We start from the raw sequence: 20,240 nt of genomic DNA on the forward strand, positions 1-20,240 counted from the left end.
TCAAAGTACTTTTAGTATATTCAAAAAGTTAAGAAGTTCTCTGGAGTGGGCACTGCAGTGTTTTATGTACCTTAGTTGTCATGTCTAAGACGTGTAAGGCAACAACATCAACAACTGATTCGTGGTCTTATCAGACGCCAGGATCCAAATTTGTATCCTTGTGCATACAGTTTTGTTAATCAAACTCTATCTTGTTGCTCAGTTACAACTTCACTGAATTGTAAAACCTGCAATCCTGCAGAGTACTGATAAGTCCTTTCCCTGATATCCCATTGTCTGAAGCCCTGCTCAGTGTCTGCATAGGTACCAATGTATCTTTCTGTACAATTCCCTCTCATTCTGAATGAACTTGAGTGTTTATTGGCACAGGCAGACCCTTTCATTTGCCACTCAAGCTTTATGTTATAAGAGATTAGCATTTGAAGTAAAATTAAACATATGTATTTGATAAATTAATGAACCAACGAAATGTGAGTTTGGGTACAGCTTTGACTGGGTTTTATTCTTCGTCAAGCATCTTGAAGCTCTTTAACAAAATGAATTGATGCTTTATAGCCAGACCAAAGTACGATCGCCATTCTATCAGAAAAGGCACAGTGAGTTACTGAAAAACCATTTCTCTATCATTTGTTAGAAAATATTACTGACATACACACAATGTTCTCCTTGTGACCACATGGGTTTCCTGTGGGTGCTCCAGTTTCCTCCTGCATTCCAAAGATGTGCGGGTTAGTAAGTTAATTGAACACATGAGTATAACTGGGCATTGCAGGCTGTAGGACAGAAAGGCCTGTCACCATGCTATATATCTCAATGAATAAATAAACCTCAGTCCCTGCTCTTTAATAATAAAACAGTTTTGAATTCAAAATTTGCCTGTTTTCTTTGCAATATTGTTTAGGAATACAAACACATTATTCATGAAATAAAATTATTATTCATTTAACAGCACTGGTGACAGTTACTTATTTCAAGAAACAGAACATCCATTCTGCTTGCTAGTCTTTTCCCCTCATTTCCCCCTAAAATGTTCTCCTCTGAGAACTGGTGCTCAGGGATTCCAATAGCAAAGAGATTGCTTAATTGGGGTCACAAGTTAAACCCTTCTAAAATAAGTGAAGTCTATGACTGATAGTTCAGTCCATGATGTAGAGATGAGTACAGGAAGTTCAATATCCAAAATTGTTAGTTATAGAAAATAGGAGAGCTTGAGAGGCAACAAGGATTGTGAAAGATTGAGGAGAGATGGGAGTGGGAGGATATAATAGTGGCAGTTACAGGTTAATGGGTGGAAGTATAAGATAATCAATTTTAAGAAGAAACTTGATTAATAAATCAATGAATGCTATTAGTGAGACTTGGTTGCAGGAGCGGCAGGACTGGCAGCTTAATGTTCCGGAGTTCCGTTGTTTCAGACGTGACATAGGAGGAGGGATGAAAGGGGGAGGAGTGGCATTACTAGTCAGGGAGGATATCATAGCTGTGCATAGACAGGACAGCCTGGAGGGCTTGTCTACTGAGGCCATATGAGTGGAGCTGAGGAATGGGAAAGGGGTGACCACACTAATGGGGTTGTATTATAGACTGCCCAATAGTCAGAGAGAATTGGAGGAGTAAATCTGTAGAGAGATAGCAGACCGATGTAAGAAACAGAAAGCTGTAATTGTAGGGGATTTTAACTTTCCACATATTGACTGGGACTCCCACACTGTGAAAGGGTTAGATGGCGTGGAGTTTGTCAAATGTGTTCAGGTAAGTTTTCTAAATCAATATATAGAGGTACCAATGAGAGAAGATGCAATACTTGATCTCCTATTAGGGAATCAGACAGGGCAGGTGACAGAAGTACGAGTAGGCAAACATTCTGCAGATGCTGCAAATTCAAGCAGCACACATCAAAGTTGCTGGTGAACGCAGCAGGCCAGGTAGCATCTCTAGGAAGAGGTACAGTCGACATTTCAGGCCGAGACCCTTCGTCAGGGCTAACTGAAGGAAGAGCTAGTAAGAGATTTGAAAGTGGGAGGGGGAGGGGGAGATCCAAAATGATAGGAGAAGACAGGAGGGGGAGGGATGGAGCCAAGAGGTGGACAGGTGATTGGCAAAAGGGATATGAGAGGATCATGGGACAGGAGGCCCAGGGAGAAGGAAAAGCCGGGGGGGGGTGGGAACCCAGAGGATCGGCAAGGGGTATAGTCAGAGGGTCAGAGGGAGAAAAAAGAGGGAGAGAGAAAGAATACGTATATATAAATAAATAACGGATGGGGTACAAGGGGGAGGTGGGGCATTAGCAGAAGTTAGAGAAATCAATGTTCATGCCATCAGGTTGGAGGCTACCCAGATGGAATATAAGGTGTTGTTCCTCCAGCCTGAGTGTGGCTTCATCTTTACTATAGAGGAGGCTGTGGATAGACATATCAGAATGGGAATGGGACATGGAATTAAAATGTGTAGCCACTCTCTTGCTTGGTTTGAATTTGTAGAAGGTAATAGCATTCAAATTGTCAAAGCTGTTGAGCATCCTTTGTGATTCAAGTTTTTTTTAGATTATGAGGACACTCAGTCCTCGTTTGTCATTTAGAAATGCATGCATTAAAAAAAATGATACAATATTCCTCCAGAGAGATATCACAGAAACACAAGACAAACGAAGACTAAAACTGACAAAACCACATAATTATAATATATAGTTACAGCAGTGCAAAGCAATACCATAATTTGATAAAGAACAGACCCTGGGCACGGTAAAAAAAAGTCTCAAAATTCCGATTGCCTCATCATCTCACGCAGACGATAGAAGGAAGAAACTCACCCTGCCATGAACCTCTAAGCGCCGCAAACTTGCCAATGCAGCACCCTGGAAGCACCCGACCGCAGCGGACTCTGAGTCCGTCCGAAAACTTTGAGCCTCCGACCAGCCCTCTGACACTGAGCACCGAACGCCATCCTCTGCCGAACGCTTCAACCCCACCCCTGCTGCTGAGCAGCAAGCAAAGCCGAGGACTCGGGGCCTTCCCCTCCGGAGATTCTGTATCACACAGTAGCAGCAGCAGCGAAGCAGGCATTTCAGAAGTTTCACCAGATCTTCGTACTCTCACGTCTATCTCCATCAAATCAGGATTGTGCACAGATAACAGATATCACCCCGGAGTGACCACTGCGAGCTGTGTTGCACCACCATCTTCTCATCCCGTGTTACTACAAAGAATTCCAACAAATTTGTCGGGCAAGGTTTCCCCTTAAGGAAACCATGTTGACTTTGGCTTATTTTATCATGTGCCTCCAAGTACCCTGAAACCTCATCCTTAGTAATGGAGTCCAACAGCTTACCAACCAGCGAAGTCAGGCTAACTCCCTATGATTTCCTGTCTTTAACTTCCTTCTGTTCTTAAACAGTGGAACAATATTACCTCTAATATTTTTACAGCTGTGCAGACCAGCCATTGCTCTCAGCAAGAAGCTTTACACAGCCTGAAAACTGCATGGCATTTTAAGGAAACATTATAAGAGAAAACTCCAGCTGTCCAGCAACAAAGGCTATGTGAACGGGAGCATTTCAGTTACTGTGCGGTCGCATACCCACACAGTTTAGAGGGAACAGTGGAGTGGAGTGACATTTGCAGTTTTCCAGTTCTCCAGAAGTATTCCAGAATCTAGTGATCCTTGAAAAATCATTACTAATGCCTCCACAATCTCTTCAACTACCTCTTTCAGGACACTGGTGTAGTCAATCTCGTCCAGGTGACTTATCTACCTTCACACCTTTCAGCTTCCCAAGCACCTTCTCCTTATCAATAGTGACTACACTCACTTTTCCACTCTGACACTCTTGAATCTCAGGCATACTGCTGGTGTATTCTACAGTGAAGACTGGCACAAAATACTTATTGAGTTTGTTCACCATTTTTTGGTTTCCCATTACCACCTCACCAATGTCATTTTCCAGTGGTCTGATATCCACTCTTTTACTCTTTATATATCTGAAAAAAACTTGTGCTATACTTTTTTATATTATTGTTGGCCAGAATGAATGCTGTCTACAAATTAATGAATTTGCATGAATCAAGGACACTGGAAGTAGACAGACCAATTGTCTTTGTTCTTGCTCAGTGCTTGAAGAAATGGAGGCTGCCATTTTGTGAACTGCTGTACACCTTCCATTTTGTGAAATTAAGTTTCTTGGCTTGATCAGTGTTTTTAAGTAGACACAATGTTGTTGCAGGTAACCTGCTGGTCTAGAGATCATATCCAAATCGGAAGTTATTTGTGAAGTGTTCTTTGGTACAGTGTAACATCCAGGTTTGTGAATGTTGGGGTCTGTGTCTGTCCTGAGAGATTCAAGCTGGTTGCTGGTTTGGTAACTGATTTTAAACAAAGTGTCATAGATTACCAGAGTCAATAAGAAGGTGTTAAAGGTCAGTCAGATGACCCATAGCCAATTACACTGAAAGGCAACATTTGAACTGGTAAAGAATGAATATAAAAACTAGAGGTTTTCAGATGCAGGGCAGTGAAGACTCTCTCTAGTCATCACATAGTCATAGTCATAGTCATACTTTATTGATCCCGGGGGAAATTGGTTTTCATTACAGTTGCACCATAAATAATAAATAGTAACAGAACCATAAATAGTAATATGTAAATTATGCCAGTAAATTATGAAATAAGTCCAGGACCAGCCTATCGTGGATGTGAAGTACGCCATGGATGTGGAGATTCGAAACGGGACTATGAGGAACATGTGTCCAGCAAAGACTCCTTTATAATGGTATTATCTTTTCTATTCTTTAACTGTTCATGGAAGGTCAGGAAAACTTAGGAGGTGTACACACTGGTACTCAATTGTGTAAATTCACCTGTTCTTCTGTTGAGACAATAAACATACTTGTTGAGAATTACAGATTCCCTTTGTGCCCCCATGATCATTATTACTAAGGGGAAGATCCTTGTAACATTATTGACTAGCTTACCTTCATATTTCTTCTTTTCTCTCATTATTTTTTGGTTTTCTTCTGTTAGTCCTTTAAAAATTTCCTAATCTTCTAAACTTGCTCTATATTTTGCTATATTGTAAACCAGTCTATTTTGTTCTTATGCTGTATTTGACTTCCCTTGTCAGCCACAGTTGTTCTATCCTCCCTTTAGAATACTTCTTTGGGATCATTCTATCCTGCATCTTTTGAATTGCTCCCAGATCTTCAGTATTTGCTGCTCTGCTGTCTTCCCTGCCAGTGTCCCCTTCCAATCAAATTTGGCTAGCTCCTCTCTTGTGCCTCCGTAGTTTCTTTTACTCCACCGTCATTCTGATACATCTGATCTTAGCTGCTTCTTTTCAAACTGCAGGGTGATCTATCATAGTATGATAGATATTACACTTTGGGAGATCAAATGTAAAAGGCCAGTCCACTATTAATGGCAATACCCTTCATGGTAGTGATGTACAGAGGGATTATGGGGTCCAAGTCCATAGCTCCCTGAAAATGGCTGCACCAATTAATTAGGAGATAAAGTAGACGTATGGTATGTTTGCCTTTATTAGTCAAAGCATTGGATTCAAGAGTCATAACGTTATGTTGCAGCTTTATGAAACTCTGGTTAGGCTGCAATTGGAGGTTAGGCTGCATTCAATTCTTGTCACTCCATTGCAGGAAGGAAGTGGAGGCTTGAAGAGGGTGCAAGACCTTTACCGGAATGCTGCCTGGATTAGAGAATAAGGAGAGGTTGGACAAATTTGAATTGGTTTCTCTTTAGTAGCTGAGAAGAGACCTGATAAAAGCTTGCAGGATTATGAGAAACATCTTTTTCCCGAGTTGAAATGTGTAATACTAGAGAGCCATTATTTTTTCTTTATTTCTAAAAGCTTCCCTTCACTGAGGTTAATCGATGGTCCCATTGTTTCCTGGCACACCTTTACAGCTCTGTCTGATCTGGGATATTACCTTTGCTCTTTTCCAATCCTATGGTATCTTTCCTGCACCTCAGAAAGAATGGAAGATTCTAGTGAGCTCTTGTACAATCTCCACCTCCAGTTCCTTTGGACTGTATTACATTTGGTCTTGGTGATATACTTACTTCAAGCATAGCCATCCCTTCCTCCTTTTCAATTTTCATTTTCTCAATTATTTCTGTACCACCACTGCCAGTGAGAGTTTGGCAGTATCTCACCATGAAGTTGGTACTAAGCATTCATTAATGTTTTAGCCTTGCACTCTGTTTCTGTACATCCTTCTTCATTAGTCCCCATCCCATCTTAATCCTTACTAACATCTACTGAGTATTTATAAAACTTCGTTCTATTTATGCAGTCAATGACCCTTTTCAATTAGGCTTTGTACTCACATTTTTTTACCAGTCTACTTTCCCAGTTAACTTTAGTTGAATTATTCACTGAACATACATAATTTACTCTTGTTTTATTATACTCCCATCATTCTTTTGCAATTAGTGAGCTGTGGCCTTGGTTTCCCTGTCTTTCTCCTGTGGAAATATATCTAGTTGGTATCTGATACATCTCCTGTTCTAAAAGTCCTTGACTTTACAGTACACTAGTCAGATCCTCTCACATCCCATTATAGTTATTCCTCCTTCAATTCTGCAGTTCTGCTCTAGATTTTTTCCCTGCCCTCTCCATTATCAACCGAAGCTTTACAAATTCTTTCAAGTTCAAGGTCAGTGAAGAAAATGTGGTTGATGTGGACTTTCAAAATTATTTTGATCAGCCTCATATGGGCATATAAATTTAAACACTGAACCCCTTAAGACAGCTCTTTCATTCAATATAAGATTGTGATTGATCTGATTGTCAATTCAGCCCCACATTGCTGATCCTCCCACATCCTCTCAAGACTCTGCAGGATTTTATGTTTCTAAACCAGCACCTATCACACCTAATTTTTTATATTTGATATCCCACCCATTCCAGAGAGCCTTCTCTGAATGAATTCCATGGAATAAGAGGCAATAGCAGGACTGATACAAAAACACAGTAAAGTGGCAGGAAATTGAGAATCAATAGATAGCTTCTATTCACACCCAAGATAAATGTACACAGTAGCTCAGAGATTTTTTTTACCAGGAGCACTGCCTTCTGAAAGGCAGATTTTAGTGCAGCAACAGAGGAATTGTAGCAAATTGTCAAGTGGATAGCAATGGACTTCCAAGAGGTTAGAGATAAACAATGGTAAATGTACCAGCTAAAAATATGAATCAACCACTTTGGAACAATAAAGCGCAGCAACATAAAGTGTACAGCTCCAAAGAGGGGGGAAGAAGAAGAAGGAGAGATTGGGGGGAGAGAAAGAGAGAAAGAGGAAAAAGGAAAAAAAATGGATTGTTTTCGACACTGCTCTCTGGGAAAGGTGTGAAGGCTTTAGAAAATGCAGAAGACATTTACTTGAATGATTCCAGAAACAAAGAAACATTATTAGGTGGATAGACTGAAGAAGCTGAGTTGTTCTTCTTGGAACAGAGGAAGTTGTGAGATGTTAAAATCATTAAGGGCTCCAAAAAATGATGCGGAAAAATTACGAGTAATTTTTAAATTGTGGAAGATTGGAAAGTGCTGGTGTTGACAGGGATTTGGATATGCTTAAACACATTTCACTAAAAGATAGTATTCAGGCTCAGAATGCAATTAGGGAGGCAGATGGTAAGTCATGATGACAGGATTTGAATACAAGAGCTATCTCACCCCAATTACTTCTGGACCTTTGAGGCCACACCTGTAATACTGTGAACAGATCTGGTCTCTCTTTCTAAGAATGTTCTTACAATGAAGGTATTTACCTGATTTGATTTCTACGATGGTTGGCTTATTGTATGAGCAGTAATTAAGCAGATTTGCGCCTGAACTCTGGAGCTTAGAGAATAAGGTTAACTCATTGAAACAAGGAATTCTCATGAAACTTGGGTAGATGTAGGGACAGCTGGGCTGTCTACAGTCAGCAATTAGAATCTCAAAATAAGCTAATAGCCAGAAAAGAAAACACAGGAGTATTATCATGCATCATTTATTTGTAAATCACATCATCGTTTATATGAAAAAAGACACACAGTAATCTTGTAAAGATTTGCATTTATATAGCACCTTTCACCAACTTCAAAACAATCCAAACACTTTATGGTCAATTAGATACTTTTCAACTGCAATTGCTGTAATGTAGGAAGTATGACATGCAATGTGTGCACACCAAGATCCCAAACAGTAATCTAACATTAACCAGAGAACTGGGTTTCCCAATGCACATGAAAGAATAAAACTGGCCAAACTACCATGGTTCATTTCTGCCCTGTTCTTTAGGATAGCGCAGTGGGATCTTTTATTTTCTATCCATCCAAAAGAACCAATAAGACCTCAGTTGGACGTTTCATCTGAAAGGTGGTGGCTTGTGGAAAGCATAGCCCTCCCCAGGTACTGCACTGGTTTCAGGGCTCTGGATTGGAATTCAAATACATGGCCTTGCCAGTAAGCAACACCTGACACTAATGAGGCAGAGAAGGCCAATTTGACAAATTAGTCAAACCCCAGTGCACGATGTTGATTTGAGAATTGTTAGTAGACCCCCCAAGAAAAGCATCTGGTTGAGGGTAAGTATTGATCAGACCTAAAGCACACACATTAGAATGGCTGATGGCAATCTGCTGTCAAATTCCTTTCATGCAAAGTGCTGTGGGGTGTGCAGATGTTGCCACCCCATTGTCAAAATGAGCAACCACAACTCCAACAGGTGTTAGGATTTTATGGAAGTTGGGTGTTAGTGGTCAGTGCTTCACTTCTCTGAAGCTTTCATCAATGCCTGAACTATGAGATTCTGCAAGATAACATCAAGCCACAAGTACAATAGTCTGATATAAACTTTTGACCCAAAGACATCTGGAACATTTTAACATCACACTGGCCAGTTTAGAACAACAAAATAGTTATGATTTAAATATTTCTGTTATCACATAACCACCTTAAAGTCTTTCTTTTAAAATCATCTGAGTATATCTCATGCTGGTACTGTATTGAAAAAATTAAAATATTTAATTTGGTTCTTGGTTTTACAAAAATAATTAACAGCAGGAGCCTGTTAGGCCCTTGAGTCAATTCCAGTGTTCAATTAGACAACAGTTATTGAGCATTTCTTTACCATCCACCCACATTATGTCACAGCTCTTTACCAATACCAGTTATGGTGTTTTCAACCACCTCAAACTGTTGAGGCCAAGGTGTGTCTCTAGTCTTCTTCAACAGTGACCTTAAATGAACAATTCAGCAATGAAAATGTCTGGTCAGTGGTGTGAAGTACTGAAATCCAAAATGGATTTGTAGCTATGCCATGTGTACAAGCATTTCCAGCCAGTGTCCTCCTATTAAATCCTTCAACTATTTAACTAATTATAACCCCCCTTCAGATTCTTTATCTTCTAGTCACCCTCCAATTTCAAATATTGCCCTTTTTACTGTGGCCACCCAGCTTGTGATTATGTGTGCAGGGTGAGCCCAATCCCACTGGGTTTACAGACAAAACCAGGTATATTCACACCTGCTGTACTGCAGTTGGCAACCTGTCTGGCTCTCTTTCCCACAAAGTATCAGGGCTCAAGCAAACGTCAGCTGTTCTAACACCAACACTGCCTAACCTGCAGCAGTTCAGCTATGCACAGGAGGGGGAGTGCTGTTCAGACTTTTGGTACAAATTATTTTGAGAGAGAGAAAGGGAAGCCTATGGACCTAACTGGTTCTGATAAGTTTTTTTTATGTGCCATTTACTGGCAGTGTAACTGTTACCTTTGGCTCTCTCCTATGGGAAGAAAGGAGACTCTAAAACTGTGTGACAGCCAAAAGACACCAGCTTTGTTTGGAGTAAAGACTGCAGAGTAGTCAGTGCTAATCGAAGGTATGATGTGTATGTGCCACGGAGATAAACATAGTATGAACAACTTGATGGTGACAACCTCAGAGCATCTAGTTTACTTTGAACTATTTTCTTCTGTAATTTAAAGAAGTGGACTGGGAAATAACGGGGGACTATATGGTCTGTTTGAACTTGCAGGAAAGATGGTTTTATGGCAGGGTGAGGAAGGACAACAAAAACAGTTGGTTGAGTTACCAACTAATTGAAAATTAATACTGTATTTACTTGAATTTCTCTGAGTACAGAATACTCCACCTGGGGACGACTTCACACCTTCCACCTCAATCCCCATACTCTAGCCCCTCACTTCATTCCATCTATCATGTTAAAAAAAATCGTGTACTATGGGAATTCTGTTGCTGTTCAAATGTATGGGGGTGGTAGAGTACATTTGAACACAATCACATGCCAATGCAGAGAAATGCTACAATGCACAGAAACCTGAGGACAAGAAGTAAATTTAATACCACCTGTGAATAGCATTTTCCAAGCCCAAGGCGGTTTCACATTTGTGAACTCATTACCCAGCCTGTTAAGACAAGCAGAGGTGGGTCAGCCACAACAGAAACATTGAGATTGTTGCAGACAGTTCCAGATTCTTTATTTCTGATACACGGGGCTAATGGACTGCACTATACTAGTGCAACACCTCAAAGGCTACCTGTGACTCCATCACACATTTTGTTCCTGCGTAACACCTGAGTAACAATTTCCCAAGAGGAATAATTAATGCTAGGAGATTCTGCATTGTGAATTCTCACTGAATATCTGGACATGGTCATTCATGATCTAAACCTAATCACAGATTCCTCTCTCCTCTGTTGAAAGGCGGTGGGGTTGCGGAAATCAGAGATAGCAGTGATCATAGCTTTCAGTTGATGAATAACTGCTGTTGTCTGCACAAGTTGTTTAATTATTGAAAGCACCGCAGCCTAGCACAATTCTGGCCATACCTCTGATCTGCACATAGTACAGCAAATAGCAGGAGTTTGATCTTAATTTTACTACTTCTGTGACCAATTACAATTACGTAGCTGACTCTGCATAAACCAATACTTAAAACTGGGGTCTTGTGGTCTGCTTGGCCAGCAGTGTACCCAACAGCCTTCTCTATACACTCAAACCATCAAGGGCACTACTTCTAGGAGAAATATGAACTTACTCGGAAGCCAGAGGCCCTAAAACCCGCTTCCCAAATCCATGGAAAACAATATTCTTCTATCCTGTGGGGAAAAGCGCTGGGTGCAACCCTATACTTCCAATGTTCACATGACCTTGGGTAAATCCCTCAGCATTTTTGTGAATGAACAATTTAATTCGAGACATTCAGCTGTGACCCTGCAGGTAAAAAAATATAACAGTGATTGCTAGGAAGATGGATGGGGGGCACAAACTTTTCATACTCAGCAACCAAAGGCCCAGGGCCTGGCCAACCTAGACAGTAGCACCAGAGAGCGGCAGGTTCTTCTTCTGTCCTCCCTCTTACCACTGCTTCCCCCTCTATTCACTCCTTGCACAAACAGTTCAGGTTAGAGAGCAAATAACAGTATCAGCACCACAACCAAGATGATTAGTAGAACGATGATTCCACACCATTGCCGTCGATCTGTAGGATGAAACAAAAAGAAAAGATGAATAAAAATCTATTTTCCTTTTCCTTGTTGACTAGGAGGGAAGTTGGTCTGGTTTATTGGTACAAAAAATGCATCATACAGAAGTCTTTTCTCAGTTGGTTTTGATTGTATGGTGAGTGATCTTCCAAACTCTTTCCTAACACTATCCCCCACCACCCTCATTAACCTAGGGTTGTCATTTGGCTCATTCCAAACAAAGCCAAGCACGGAAGGAAGTGTTTGGTCACAATGCTCCAGCTCTCACACTGAGAAGACTGGAAAATAGCCAATATTGTTCCTTTGTTTAAGAAAGGGCAACAAGAGCAAACCAGGAAATTACAGGTCAGAAACCCTCACTTCAGTGGTAAGGAAATTACTGGAGAGGATCCGTAGAGACAGGACTTAGTCTCATTTGGAAAGGGATAGACTTACGAGGGATAATCAGCATGGCTTTGAGTGAGAGAGAGGTTATGTCTCAGTAATCTGAGATATTTTGAGGAGGTGACCAAGATGATGGATGAAAATAGGGCAATGAAATTGTCTTCAGTGAGCATTTTACAAAATCTGTCATGGCAGGCTGGACCAGAAGAGTGAGTACATAGGATCCACAGTGAGTTGGTACATTGGATCCAAAATTAGCTTGGTCATTGAAGACTGTGGGAAATGGTGCAGGAGTGTTTTTCTAACCAGAGATCTATACAGGTTTCCCCCGCCATCCGAAGATAGAGCGTTCCTATGAAATGGTTCGTAAGCCGGAATGTCATAAAGTGAAGAAGCAATTACCACTTATTTAGATGGGAAAAATTTGTGAGCGTTCGCAGACCCAAAAAATAACCCACCAAATCATGCCAAAAAACACATAAAACCTAAAATAACAGTAACATATAGTAAAAGCAGGAATGATATGATAAATACACAGCCTACATAAAGTAGAAATACTTTTCTACAATCATTGCTGCACTGTTCTCCGTAGCGAAAATCTCACGGAAGCACTCTAGGCAGAAACACTCTCTCCAGTAACATTTAAGCTATGAAGCTGCCAAATCATACCAAATAACACATAAAAATACACAAACTATATAAAGTAGAAATAATGTATGTACAGTGTAGTATCACTTACCAGAATCAAGAAGTCAGTGCTGAGCACACTGATGATGGTGTGTTAGGCTGAGTCGTCAGAGGTTGGGGTGCTGCAGTGGTCCCCAACCTCTGGGTAGTGAACCGATACCGATCCGCGGAGAATGCAGCGGTAGCCAGGATGCACCCAGCACATCTTTAAGAAAAAAGCCGAAATAAACAAGCTAATTAATTAGGTGCCGTCCGGCATGTAAATGTCGGCCCAGATCAGAGACGATGCAATTGGCAATCGCCTCTGATCTGGGCCAACATTTACGTGCCGGGCAGCACCTAATTAACTAGCACGTTTATTTCGGCTTTTTTTCTTAAAGATGTGCTGGGTGTGTCACCGCTGCAATGTATCGGTCCGCGGCCCGGGGGTTGGGGTGGTGGGACACTGGGGTGTCATCTCATCATCGTCTGTTTCCATCAAGGCAGGCAGGTCATCGTCTTCTATGTCTGCCTGCCTCGATGTCAAAAGTCGAGGTTCGTCGTCTGCTGTGACTGATGTGGAAGGCTTGAAAAACGACAGTATGCTTGACTGCTTAGCCTTGCGCATTTTTCTATCATACAGTTCTTTGTAAGCACTCAAACCATCCTGCAAATATGCCCTAAACCGACGTACCCTTTCAAAATTAAAGCTGTACTTTTCTGCAATAATTGCAACGAAAATCTCATGTAGTTGCTTCACGTTCAGTTCCTGGCGACTTCACTTTCAGTCCATTCGCTACTGCTTTCAGTTTTGATTGTTATCCTTTCCTCTTCTAATTGCATCAGCTCTTCATCTATCAGTTCTTGGTCATGGGATGCCAAAATCTCTTCAACATCATCTTCATCAACTTCCACAAGCCTAACTCACTTTGTCCTTACTTCGTTCACCACGATCCAAACGCTTAATTATGTCTAGTATTACGCTAAGTGTAACACCCTTATGAGCTCGTTTAGGCTTTTTCGATACCGTAGCACTCATCTTGCTAATGGTTGATCACAGGCATGTGTTTAAGCAATGCTGGCTAGAATGTAGTTCTGGGGGAGGAACTTGGCTGCTTTTTTCGTAACAGTGAAAACACCTTCTGTTAGTGAAAACAGGTAACTAATGTAGGTCTTTCGTAACAGCGAGGTTTCGTAAAGCGAACGTTTGAAAAGCAGGGGACACCTGTAATAATTAGTGTTCCACAGGATCAGTTGCTTGTAATACAATAAATGATCTGGATGAAAATGCAGCTGGCCAGATCAGTAAGCTTGTAGATGACCTGAAAACTGATGGACTTGTAGGAACCGAGGTTGTCACAAGATACAGCAGAACATAGATCAGTTGGAAACTAGGGCAGAGAAATGACAGCGAGTGTTGGAACTTAAATTCAAATGCAAGTATAGAGTAAATGGCAGGGCCCTTAGGAGCACTGATGTACTTGGGGTGCAGGTCCATTACACCCTGAAAGTAGCAACACCACGGGCTAGGAGTTGTACAGCATGCGTTCCTTTATCAGTTGTGTCATTGAGTATGAAAGTTGGGAATACATATCGCAGCTGTATAATTTTTTGGTTAGCTGAAGGTTCTGGGTGCCACACAAGATGGACATGAAGGCTTTGGAGAGGATGCAAACGAGGTTTACCAGAATATTGCCCTGATTGGATATATTAGTAATAAGGAGATTGGACAAACTTGGACTGTTATGTCCAAGTTTGGAAGGTGACGGGTAACCTGACAAAGAACATAGAATGATGACAAGCATTGATAAGGTAGATAAGAGTCTTTTTTCAGGGTAGAGATGTCAAATGTTTTGAGAGACAGATTTAAAGTGAGAGAGGGAAAGTTTAAAGATTTACGAAGTAAATTTTACACTGAGAGCAGTAGATGCGCGGAATTCACCGTTGGGAAGGTGATAGAAGTAGACACAATAGCAACAGTCACGACAGACACATGAACATGAAGGGAATAGAGGGTATGGGCCATATGCTGGCAGATGGGATTAGTTTGATTGGCATCATGGACATGGTTGGTTCAAGGGTCTGTTACTTTGCTGTGATGTTCTACGTATCTCCTTGTGAGCTTCCATCATTGTAACTTTATCTTCCAATCTTGTTTAAACAGAACTTCAAATGTGTCTTTTAGTTGTTATAACCAGGCAAGTAGTCAGATTAAATGAAGATCCATCTTATCCACAGTAATAGATACATTTTGCCCAAGTGAAAGACAAGTCCAAAGTTTGTGCATTGCTGTCTAACATGGAAGGACATCTGCAATGAAGGAGATACTACCACTGGGATTAGACTGTAGGCTGAGGCACGGACAAAAAAAAACTCCATTTCAGACGGAAAAAGGTGCTCCGATGCTAATATTTATCTCTCAACAAGCACCTTAAAATAACTTGCTCGATATTCACACATTGTTGTTGGTAAGATCTAATTGCCTGAGTTGGCTACTGTATTTCCTAGTGTATTTCTAGAACGGTTTTTGCACGAGGCCAATTCAAGATAATGAAAGGCACTGATTTGTAACCTGTCAAGGCAGAATCAACAGTGATGTAAAACTGACTACTACTTCTTGGGTAGTTACATGAGGATGAGAGGAGATGCAAGGAGTGAACAGAAAAAAAAGAACACAACAAAGCAAAGGTAAGTGAGGCAAACACTTTGCACTGTACTTTTAAATAAACCAACAAGAATACTGTACTCCTCCTAAGTACTGATACATTGACGCCTATTCTATGAGAGAACAAGGCTGAGAAAGTAAACAGTGCCATGGTGACAATAATCTTCCACTCAGCAGACTACACGGCGCAGTCACCGGTTAGTTTGTCCTGTAGCGATGCTCATACAGCAGGTATTAGTTACATCCAAAAAAAACCATTACACACTTTTTCCATGTATACAAGAAAACCTACAGATGCTGGAAATCCATAGCAACACACACAAAATGCTGACAAACTCAACAGGCCAGGTAGCATCTATGGAAAAAAGTAAATAGTCAACAATTTGGACCAAGACCCTTCTCAGCCTGAAATATCAGCTGTTTACATTTTCTCAACATTCAAATACAACCAGGCTTATAGTTACTTCAAGTGTGCCTGCACCATCTGGCTTGAAACAGGCACCATAAAAAAGCCTGGTTCATTTGCTCATGGGAACTAGAGAGAGGTGTCAGGAAAGTCACTCCCAGAGGGGTTATGTACCTTAGTTATTTCCTAAGCAACTTCTGGTAGGAATTACCTTCCTTTCAGGGTTATATGGAGCTTGCCTGGGTGTACAACTATCCATGCCAGAATACCTGGGACACTCACTGTTAGACTCATCACTTTGTCAGGATCCAAGAACGTTGCCTTGGCATAACTCTAGCTGATGCTTGACCCACCACATGAATGCACCTATCACACAATGAAGCTCATACACAGGAAGGCAGGGCTGAAAGCAGGAAGCAGCCCATCTTAATTAAAGGGATTCTTAATTACTTTTGGGTCTACTGGAGCCAGATTTGGAAGAATTTTTTTAGGCACAGCAGAATCTGAATCTGTGAGAAATGAAAAAAATTGACTGACATTAGTGAAGATCTCTATGTACCAGCATTACATGATTGTTATGCCTCTGACCTAGACAACACCACACTGTAGGAAGGGTCTTGTCCTGAAATGTTGGCTATTAACTCTTTTCCATAGTTGCTGCCTTGTCTGCTGAGTTCCTCCAGCACTTTTGTGTGTGTTGACCACACCGCAGGAGTTTGAAGACAACTGTGTGCAGAAGTAAAGATCTTTGAGCACCATTCCTGGACTGCTCCATCTGTGGACATCAAAAATTCCTGCATCTTGTGGTCTCAGGGATTTTCCAGGCAGTGGAGATATTGATGCTAAAACTTGCAGCATGAGCACTTTCAAGTAAACTTGCTACCCAAGGGGAAGGAAATTCATATCCTGCAGTGGGCAGCAATGACCACCAATCTGCTGAAATTGATGATTCATTCTGTGCATAGGTGGCACTCAGGGTTACATGTGTGAACCGTAATCATTCATCAGCAGGGATGGCTCTAAACTAACCGTTTAGACAATAGCCTATCATCACTGATCCTGTGATCAATACTGTGCACCCAGGAAGCACAGGACAGTGTGATCAAATTCTGCTAAAACCTCATTTTCAAGTTGAGGATGACACCACCGTAGCAGGCCTGACCTCAAAACAATAATGAGAGAGAACATAGGATGGAAACAGAGAGCAAGCTGGCTTGGTGTCAAGACAAGCTTTCTCTCAATATCAGCACAACGAAGGAGCTGCTAATCTACTTCAGGAAACAGAACAGAGTACATGCCCCTGTCTGTATCAATGGTGCTGAAGTGGAATTAGGTGACAGCTTCAAATTCTTTGGTGTAAACATCGGCAACAACTTATCCTGGACCAACCATGTAGGCCCAATAAAGTACACCAATGCTTCAACCTACTCTTAGCCTTAAGGAAATTTGGCATGCCCCCAATGACTTTCACCAAATTTTATAGAAAGCATCCTACCTGATTCATCCTGCTTGGTATTGCAACTGCTGTACCCAGGATTGCAAGAAATTCCAGAGAGTTGAATGGGGATGCATTCATATCACAAAAAACAGCTTTTGTTCCATTGACTCTGTCTACATTCTCACCGTCTCACAAAAGCAGAATCAGAATCAGGTTTATTATCACCGGCATGTGTCGTGAAATTTGTTAACTTAGCAGCAGCAGTTCAATGCAATACATGACCATATAGAAAGAAAACAATAAAATAAGTAAATCAACTAAGTATATATATGTATAGTAAGTAGATTAAAATAGTGCAAAAACAGAAATAATATACATTTTTTAAAAAAGTGAGGTAGTGTTCATGGTTCAATATCCATTTAGAAATCCGATGGCAGAGGGGAAGAAGCTGTTCCTGTGTGCCTTCAGGATTCCTTACCCCCTTCCTGACAGATAACAATATGAAGAGGGCATGCCCTGGGTTAAGAATGGACATTGCCTTTCTGAGGCACCACTCCTTGAAGATGTCTTGGACACTATTGAGGCTGGTACCCAACATGGAGATGACTAATTTTACAACTTGTTTCAAATACACAAATTGTCTCTTCACTCTTGAAAAAGCCCTCCACAAGTTATACCTGTGTAAAACCCCCTAACTTCGTCATTCTCTATTCTCCCCCTTCCCATCATCCAAAAGTTTGAAAACATGTACCACCAGGCCCATGGACAGCTTCTATTCCACTGTCACACAAATCCCTTGTACACTAAAGATGAACTCTTGATCTTTCAGTCTACCTTGTCATGGTGTTTGTAGTTTATTTGTAACACTACATTTTTAAATCCGTTTTGTTTTCCATGTATAGTACCTTGAGGTATGTATGGAATAATCCTGTTATCTCAGTACACGAGACAAAAATAAACCAATTACAAGAAAATCCACAGGTGCTTGTGGAATCTCAGTTACACATTCTCTATAAGCGATCAAGTCTATAACATTGCTACACTGTATGTTGCCTTTGAGAATGCCCTCCCTCATCACCATTCAGGGCCCCAGACAGTCCTTCTAGGTGAGGCGACACTTCACCTGTGAGTGGGCTGGGGTGATATACTGCGTCCGGTGCTCCCGATGTGGCCTTCTATATATTGGCGAGACCCAACACAGACTGGGAGACCGTTTTGCTGAACACCTACGCTCTGTCCGCCAGAGAAAGCAGGATCATCCCGTTCCCATTCTGATATGTCTACCCACGGCCTCCTCTACTGTCAAGATGAAGCCACCCTCAGGTTGGAGGAACAACACCTTATATTCCGTCTGGGTAGCCTCCAACCTGATGGCATGAACATCGACTTCTCTAACTTCCATTAATGCCCCACCTCCCTATCGTACCCCATCTGTTATTTATTTATTATTATTAATTTTTTCTCTCTCTCTCTCCTTTTTCTCCCTCTGTCCCTCTCACTATACTCCTTGTCCATCTTCTGAGCTTCCCCCCTCCCCCTTTCTTTCTCCCTAGGCCTCCTGTCCCACGATCCTCTCATATCCCCCTTGCCAATCAACTTTCCAGCTCTTAGCTCCATCCCTTCCCCCTCCTGTCTTCTCCTATCATTTCGGATCTCCCCTCCCCCTCCCACTTTCAAATCTCTTACCATCTCTTCTTTCAGTTAGTCCTGATGAAGGGTCTCGGCCCGAAACGTCGACTGCGCTTCTTCCTATGGATGCTGTCTGGCCTGCGGCGTTCACCAGCAATTTTTATGTGTGTTGCTTGAAATTCCAGCATCTGCAGATTTCCTGATGTTTACGTTATTTGAGTTACTGTCTCTTTCCTGTGAATTTGAACCAGTTTGGCCATTCTCCTTTGATCTCTCTCATTAAGAAGATGTTTCCACCCACATAACTGCCATTCACTGTATACATTTTGTTTTTCACACTATTCTCTGTAAACTCTAGATACGTTGTGGATGCAGGTCAATGGGACTAGCAGAATAATGTTTCGGCACAGACTAGAAGGGCCGAATGGCCTGTTTTCTGTGCTGTAGTGTACTATGGTTCTATGGCTGTGCTTGAAAATCCCAGGAGATCAGCAGCTTCTGAGATACTCAAAGCTCCCTGTCTGGCACCAACAATCATTTCTCAGTCAAAGTCACTAAGATCACATTTCTACCCCATTCTGATGTTTGGTCTGAACATGTTTGCATGGTTTTCTGCATTGAGTGGCTGCCATGTGATTTGTTGATTACGTAACAAGCAGGTGTACAGATGAACCCAATAAAGCGGTCGCTAAGTGTAAGTAATGCAACTATATCGCTCAGTGTTTGTTATAAGTGTCTGAAGCTACAAGCCTGTGTTTTCATAGACTACTGGTACGATGTGCCGTTAATGTACCACTTTCTGCATGTTTCTCAAGGATTTAATAATGAATGAGTCAGTGACCAGGCAGGAAACCAACGACTCACATCCTGGTGTCATTTCCTGCCAAGATCCCCTTCACACTTCCTGTTCCATTCTGCAACTTCCTGCTGCAAATCAAAACCCCTTGTCATATTTGGGTATTTCTAACCAGTTTCCTCCTAAGAGATAAACCGATACAGTATAGTACTCCACTATCAGAAGCCTGAGCAGTCCCAATAAACTTAAAAATCATCTTTATGAGTTTGCTTCTAGGACACTGATTTAAATGTAACAATTCATGAATGCACCCAGATCATGAGCCCTACATAAATTAAAGGAGCTATTTTAGTTGGAGGAGATTGCTTGTCTTGTTCAGCAATAAACAACACTCATGCTAGGATTTTATTTCTGTTTTCTCTTGCCTTTTCCTGAAGGTACAAACTCCCTAATGAGGAATAGGGTAAAACAACTCCTGTGAAGAGAAATTTAGCATTTTAGATTCTGCTTCATCAGAAATTTAAAATTGAGAAAATGTGTGTGTTTTAAGTTGGGAAGAGAGCAAGGGTGAAAAGAACATCTGTGATAGCATGAGGACCAATCAGAGCCATCTCCAAAAGGGAAATGGAAGTCTGTAAATTACAGTTGATCTGTCTGGAGGGACTGTGAAGAGGATGATGAATGGTAGGATCAGAGAGTCAAAAAAAAAACCAACATAACTAGGAGTCACTGGGCTAGCAGTGGATTTTA

At 41.3% G+C, this 20,240-nt stretch overlaps 1 protein-coding gene across 4 annotated transcripts in view; it reads right to left on the reverse strand.

Annotated features, from left to right (window-relative positions):
• Positions 1-7,999: 7,999 nt before the first annotated feature.
• The window catches only part of LOC134354637 (syntaxin-6-like), a 40,220-nt gene continuing 27,979 nt past the window's right edge, over positions 8,000-20,240 (reverse strand). For 3 of the 4 annotated variants that reach the window (XM_063063680.1, XM_063063682.1, XM_063063681.1), the window contains one exon: positions 8,000-11,502. In XM_063063680.1, coding sequence (XP_062919750.1) covers positions 11,426-11,502 — 77 coding nt within the window. In that variant the 3' untranslated portion in view covers positions 8,000-11,425. Of the gene's footprint in view, positions 11,503-18,802; positions 19,966-20,240 lie in introns of those variants that run through there. The other variant, XM_063063683.1, reaches the window with a different exon arrangement.

This window comes from Mobula hypostoma, chromosome 12, assembly GCF_963921235.1.
Source record: "Mobula hypostoma chromosome 12, sMobHyp1.1, whole genome shotgun sequence".
Lineage (NCBI taxonomy): Eukaryota > Metazoa > Chordata > Chondrichthyes > Myliobatiformes > Myliobatidae > Mobula > Mobula hypostoma.